A 7,500-nucleotide genomic window follows, 5' to 3' on the forward strand; every position below is an offset into this window, starting at 1 on the left:
CGATAGGAAAAACAAATAAAACTGCACGCAGGAAAAAATACAACAACAAAAAAAAGGGTGGCGCTGTAGTATAGCGACGCGATCTCCCTGCGGAGAGCAGCCCGAATTTCACACAGAGAAATCTGTTGTGATAAAAAGAAATACAAATACAAATACAAATACAAGCTGAATACGACTTCACCATTGAAGCGCAGAGAAAAAGCATTGATCATACAGCTCTCACTTTGCTTTTGGCCCAACATGTCAATCTGTGATATAATCTGAGCTTTGGGCCCATTCTTGGATCAAAGAGCGAACATAGGGTTAGAAACCTATGGGTCTGTTTGCACAAAGCATTCAAGGTGGTTTCGATCTGTTGGTGTTTCTTGAAGGATAGACAGACGGTGCACTGCTCTTTGATGTTGAACTGACAATATTGTGTTTAATAATTGTTCAGCTGCAGCACACATAAGGGGCAATGGCCTGTACATTCTCTCTCTCTCTCTCTCTCTCTCTCTCTCTTTGTGTCTTTCTCTGTCTCTCTGTCTGTCTCACTCCTTCAGAAAGCTTACGCACTTTTATCGCTATATACACCACACATGATTAAACTCAGTGTTCTCTCTCTCTCTCTCTCTCTCTCTCTCTCTCTCTCTCTCTCTCTCTCTCTCTCTCTCTCTCCCTTTCACTCTTTTTTGTGCAGCGTTCGTTCTTCAGTTGTCAATGACATTTAGCATAAAAGCCGAAAACGCTATTGTCAATAAAGATTGTTTTTATTGTCATACCTCTCTCTCTGTTTCTCTGTCTCTGTCTCTGTCTCTGTCTCTCTCTCTCTCTCTCTCTCTCTCTCTCTCTATCTATCTATCTATCTACCTATCTCCCCCTACCCCCTCTATCTCTCCGTCTTTCCCCTTTGCTTGGGTCACTTAATGATGTTATGTGTTTGTTTGTTTTTAGCGGGGTAGGAGGGGAAATGGAATTATATTTGCTCAAAGACCTCTTCCTCTCAAAGACACGATGTGGAATGGACCCAATGTGAAACTGACACGGTGTGAAATGAATAGATGGTGGAATGGAATGCTACTGCATAAATGTTTAGTGGGTTTTTTTTAAAGACTAGGCTACGGTGTGTTTCGCTGTGAAATGTACAGCTGGACGTATTTCTTTTCATCAGCACAAGCGCGAACGTGTCATTTTGATTAAGACAAACATTGCATTTTATTTCGCTACTCTCTCTCTCTCTCTGTCTCTCTTTCTCTGTCTGTGTCTCTCTTTCTCTGTCTGTTTGTCTCTCTCTTTCTCTGTCTGTCTCAGGCTCTGTTTCTGTCAAACTGTCTGTATAATCATATCTGTATACCTGAGATATAAAAACCAATCAGTACTCCCACATGTTGTTCTTGTGTTTATTTATAACAACAACAACAAAACAGGATGTGCTATATATAGTTTATATGCTTTATTAAAAGGCCCTCAACAATATTTCCGTCTCACTGAAACTGAAACTCAGACTGAAACCCCAACTGAATCCACCATCACCATCACCACCACCACCAGTATGAGTGAGTCAACCAAACTATCTTCTGCATGAATTCTCCACGCGAAACCCATGCCGTCCTGTTCCACACACACACACACACACACACGCACACATACACGCACGCACGCACACATACACGCACGCACGCACACATACACGCACGCACGCACACATACACGCACGCACACATACACACATGCACGCACACACACACACACATACACACAGAGAAACACACGCCCATACACACGCACGCACACACACACACACACACACACACACACACACACACACACACACACATACACACATACACACGCGCGCGCACAGAATCACACACATATACACAGACACACACACACACACACACACAGCGGAAAGCCGGGTATAAAATGTCAGTCAGGCACTAAAAAACACAGGCTGTTAATTCTTCTCCTTTTTTTCTTCTTTTTTTTCCTTTTCTTTTTCTGCTTTTTCTTTTTCTTGACCAGGAACTAACTAAACCCAGCATCTCCAGCGAAATGACGGAACTTTTTTGCCCCGGACGAGCACAAAGAAAGATGAAAGGCTGTCGTTACATCATAGCCGCGATAACTCTGCCCTGAAGAAATAATGCAGAGGAAAAAAGGAGTGTGAGAGTGGAGGGTAGTGGGGGGCGGGGTTGGGAGAGGGGCGAGAGAGAAAGAGGGGGGGGGGGGTGGAGGTAGCAAGATAGAGGGACAGAGAGAGGGAGAGAGAGGGGAGGGGAGAGGGGGGTGAGGTAGAGGGACAGAGAGAGGGAGAGAGAGGGGAAGGGGAGAGGGGGAGAGAGAGAGGGGGGGGTGAGGTAGAGGGACAGAGGTACAGAGAAAGGGAGAGAGAGGGAGGAGAGAGAGGGGAAGAGAGAGAGAGACGGGGGGCGGGAGGGGGGGGGGAAGAGAGGGTGGAGGTAGCGGGACAAAGGGATGGAGAAAGTTAGAGAGGAGGTGGGAGGGATTGAGCGGGGGGGGAGGGAGGCGGGGGGCGAGACAAAGGGAGGAAGACAGACAGACAGACAGAGAGACAGAGAGACAGACAGAGAAAGACAGACAGACAGACAGAGAGAATGAGGGCGAGAGAGGGAGAGAAAAACAACAACAACAACAACAACATACAGACAGACAGAACTAAACACACACAGACATACAGACAGGCAGCTAGACAGACAGTGAAATAGCGAGCTAGAGACAACAGTGACAAACGTGTAAACAGACAGACAAGGCAGTGACAGAGCGATATAATATTTCCAAAATGCCGTACGGTGAAAAAGAAAAAAAGAAAAAAAAGAAAAGAACAAGAACAAGAAAAGAAAAGAAACATGAAAACAGTGCTCCACCATCCCTCTAAAGGCTTTTAGTTCAACAGCTCTGACGATGACGTGATCACATTAGAGGCCATTAAGGAAGAATGGCCGTTCCAACCTTGATTTCACCCCCCCCCCCCCCCCCCCGTAACTCGTTAGCGAGAGCGACTGCTACTGGCGGTAAAAACGACCAGTGGTTATTTTGTTCGTTTGTTTTTGTTTTTGTTTGGTTGTTGTTGCTGTTGTTGTTGTTTTCTTGTTGTTGTTGGGTTGTTTTGTTGTTTTTTTTACGCCGCTGGTCAGGCATCTGCTTGTCAGTGTGGTGTAGCGTATATGGATTTGTCCGAACGCAGTGACGCCTCCTTGAGCTACTGAAACTGAAACTGCTTTTTTGTTGTTGTTGTTGTTTTGTTGTTTCTTGACTTTTTTTGTTTGTTTGTTTTGTTTTTTGTCTTTTTTTGTTTGTTTTTCACTGTATTTGCCTCTGTGTTTCTGGCTATACCTGTGTCTCTCACCCATCCCGATCTCTCTCTCCTCTCTCTCTCTTTCTTTCTGCCTGTTTCATTGTCTCTGTTTGTCTATCTGTCTGTCTGTCTGTCTATCTGTCTGTCTCTTTCCTTTTTCTCTTTGTCCATATATTTGCACGCATGCCTTCATACGCAGACATGCATACATAGAGACAGACATGAATAAACACACACACAAACACACACACACACACACACACACACACACACACACACACACACACACACACACACACGAAGCAGCAAGCGAAACGCAGTTGCATGAAAACAACAACAACAACAACAACAACAACAACAAGAAAAACCACAAGCAAATAACAGATAGTCGAAAGAGCAAGAAACTGGGCCTCTCAGCACAGAGAAAAACACTTTCAAAGAAACAAAACAAACAAAAAAACAAACAAACAAACAAAAAACAACCCCCCAAAAAACAACGGTCTCGACGAAAGCAAACAGACAAGAAGAACACTTGTGCCCTAAGAATAACCAGCAGGGCAACAATAACAACAACAACAAAAAAAGCCATCTTACCCTCCGGCCACCACCCCCACCACCCCACCATCAACCCAAACCAACTTGCTCCACCCACACCACCACCACCACCACCCCACCATCAACCCAAACCAACTTGCTCCACCCACACCACCACCACCCCCACCACCCCACCATCAACCCAAACCAACTTGCTCCACCCACACCACCACCACCCCCACCACCCCACCATCAACCCAAACCAACTTACTCCACCCACACCACCACCACCACCACCACCACCACCATCAACCCAAACCAACTTACTCCACCCACACCACCACCACCACCACCACCACCATCAACCCAAACCAACTTACTCCACCCACACCACCCACACCACCACCACCACCATCAACCCAAACCAACTTACTCCACCCACACCACCACCACCACCACCACCACCATCAACCCAAACCAACTTACTCCACCCACACCACCCACACCACCACCACCACCATCAACCCAAACCAACTTACTCCACCCACACCACCCACACCACCACCACCACCATCAACCCAAACCAACTTACTCCACCCACACCACCCACACCACCACCACCACCATCAACCCAAACCAACTTACTCCACCCACACCACCACCACCACCACCCCACCATCAACCCAAACCAACTTGCTCCACCCACACCACCACCACCACCACCACCCCACCATCAACAACCCAACCAACTTACTCCACCCACACCACCACCACCACCACCACCCCACCATCAACCCAACCAACTTACTCCACCCACACCACCACCACCACCACCACCCCCACCATCAACCCAACCAACTTACTCCACCCACACCACCCACCACCACCACCACCCCACCATCAACCCAACCAACTTACTCCACCCACACCACCCACACCACCACCACCCCACCATCAACCCAACCAACTTACTCCACCCACCACCACACCACCACCACCCCACCATCAACCCAAACCAACTTATTCCACCCACACCACCACCACCACCACCACCCCTTAGTGGGGATGTCGGGGATCTTCTAGTGTAAATAGATACATCAGCACCTTCTGGACATTCTGTGCTAGAATTTAGCTCTTTTATATTGCTCTTTTTATTTCTGCCCCCCCCCCCCCTTTTTTTTCCCCCCTGCATGGCTGTCTGCTTTTTCTGCCTTCCCAATCTATTCTCCTTTTGTTGTTTCGAGCATGTTCAAACACTCCACTGTTGGACGCCGTTCTTTCTCTTTCTCTGGACCTTGTATTTGGAATGAACTTCCTCTTTCGCTTCATCAGGTTTCCACACTCAGCTCTTTCAAGTCTGGCCTTAAAAAAACCCCACCTCTTCACAAGATAGCCTCCCCCCCCCCCTACCTCTTCCTTGTCTTCAGTTTTCTTCGGTTTTAGAGTTGTGCATGCGTGTGGATGACTGGTGTGAAAGCGCTTAGATTTGTCTCTGCACAAGATTCAGCGCTATATAAATACACATTATTATGTTTTGACACTAACTGTTCTTTCTCTCCCGCAGTCTATGATGTTTATTTCTGTACTGTTTTGCTGTGCTGCTCGGTCTGGTCTAACAGTCGTTGTCCTCGTAGAGAACGGTAGAGCGGTCACACTGTCCACACTGTCATCATGCCACCGCTTTGTCATTGTCACAACGTCATCTTTGTCACATCGTCAAATTTTGTCACTGTCTCCTCCTTACTTTGTCGCTGTCAACGTCTTTGTCACACCGTCACACTGCCAGCCACTGTCATCTCACTGTGTCATTGTCAACGTCATTACTGTTACATTGTCCACACTGTCATCGTCTCCTTACTTTGTCATTGACACAACATCTTTGCAACATTTGTCACATTGTCACTTTTCATCTCCTCACTTTGTCATCGTCACAACGTCACATCGTCCACACATTGTCATAATCTCGTGACTGTGTCATTGTCACAACGTCATCATTGTCACATCGTCACATTGTCCACATACTGTCATTATCTCCTGACTTCGTCATTGTCAACGTCACTGTCACATCGTCTCCTTTTTACTTTGTCAGTGTCACAACGTCAATATTGTCACATCGTCACATTGTCCATACACTGTCATCATCTCTTGACTTTGTCATTGTCACAATCACAACGTCATTATTGTCACCTCGTCACATTGCCACTGCCATCGTCTCCTTACCTTGTCATTATCACAATCACGTCATTGTCACATCGTCACACTGTCGTCATCTCCTCCTTTGTCATTGTCACAATCACAACGTCATTGTCACATCGTCACACTGTCGTCATCTCCTTACTTTGTCATTGTCACAATCACAACGTCATTGTCACATCGTCACACTGTCGTCATCTCCGTACTTTGTCATTGTCGGCTGCATGTTACACTGTCCAAACTATCGTCTTCTCCTAACGTTTTCATTGTCACAACGTCCTGACCACATCGTCATTGCCAACGTCTTTGTCACATCATCACATTTGTCACTGTTCTTTCCTTATTTTGTCATTGCCACAACGCAATTATCGTCACATTGTCCACACTGTCATCATCTCCTTACCGTTTTTGTCACGTCGTCACATTGTCACGGTTGTCTCCTTACTTCCTTGTCATTGTCATACACATCCTCCTCCTCATCATCTCCTCATTTTCTCGTTGCCACAGCGTCATCATTTTCACATCGTCACATCGTCCACACACTGTCACCGTCGTCAACATCATCTCCTCACTTTGTCATAATCACATTTGTCACTGTTTTTCCTTATTTTGTCATTGCCACAACGCAATTATCGTCACATTGTCCACACTGTCATCATCTCCTTACCGTTTTTGTCACGTCGTCACATTGTCACTGTCGTCTCCTTACTTCATTGTCATTGTCATACACATCCTCCTCCTCATCATCTCCTCATTTTCTCGTTGCCACAACGTCATCATTTTCACATCGTCACATCGTCCACACACTGTCACCGTCGTCAACATCATCTCCTCACTTTGTCATAATCACAACGACATTATTATCACAATCACCACACTGTGCACACACTTGCCATCATCATCATCATCATCATCATCATCATCATCATCATCAATATCACCATCGTCATCATTATCATCACCATCGTCATCATCATCATCATCAGCAGCAGCAGCATAGTCGTCATCCTCCTTACCTTCGTTGTCCATCATCATCACCATCACCACCACCATCATCATCATCATCATCATTATCGCCATCGTCACCATCACCATCATCATCACCATCATCATCATCAATATCACCATCGTCACCATCACCATCATCAATATCACCAACGTCACCATCATCATCATCGTCGTTGTCATCGTCGTCGTCGTCGTCGTCATCTTCCTTACCTTCGTTGTCCATCATCATCACCATCACCATCATCATCACCATCATCATCATCAATATCACCATCGTCACCATCACCATCATCATCATCAATATCACCAACGTCACCATCATCATCATCGTCGTTGTCATCGTCGTCGTCGTCGTCGTCATCGTCATCCTCCTCCTTACCGTCGTTGTCCTCGTAGAGCACGGTGAAGCGGTCCCAGCCCCAGTAGTGCACCACGTCGCGGTAGGCCCTGGACAGGGTCAGGTAGTT

At 46.5% G+C, this 7,500-nt stretch overlaps 1 protein-coding gene across 1 annotated transcript in view; it reads right to left on the reverse strand.

The window, feature by feature from the left end:
* Window positions 1-7,500, reverse strand: part of LOC143282816 (glutamate receptor ionotropic, kainate 2-like) — a 189,979-nt gene that overhangs the window by 85,350 nt on the left and 97,129 nt on the right. The window contains 1 exon segment of the mRNA XM_076588606.1: window positions 7,413-7,500. This exon segment is cut by the window's right edge and continues 164 nt beyond it. Within this exon segment, the coding sequence (XP_076444721.1) occupies window positions 7,413-7,500 (88 nt within the window).

This window comes from Babylonia areolata, chromosome 6, assembly GCF_041734735.1.
Source record: "Babylonia areolata isolate BAREFJ2019XMU chromosome 6, ASM4173473v1, whole genome shotgun sequence".
In the NCBI taxonomy this organism is placed as follows: domain Eukaryota; kingdom Metazoa; phylum Mollusca; class Gastropoda; order Neogastropoda; family Buccinidae; genus Babylonia; species Babylonia areolata.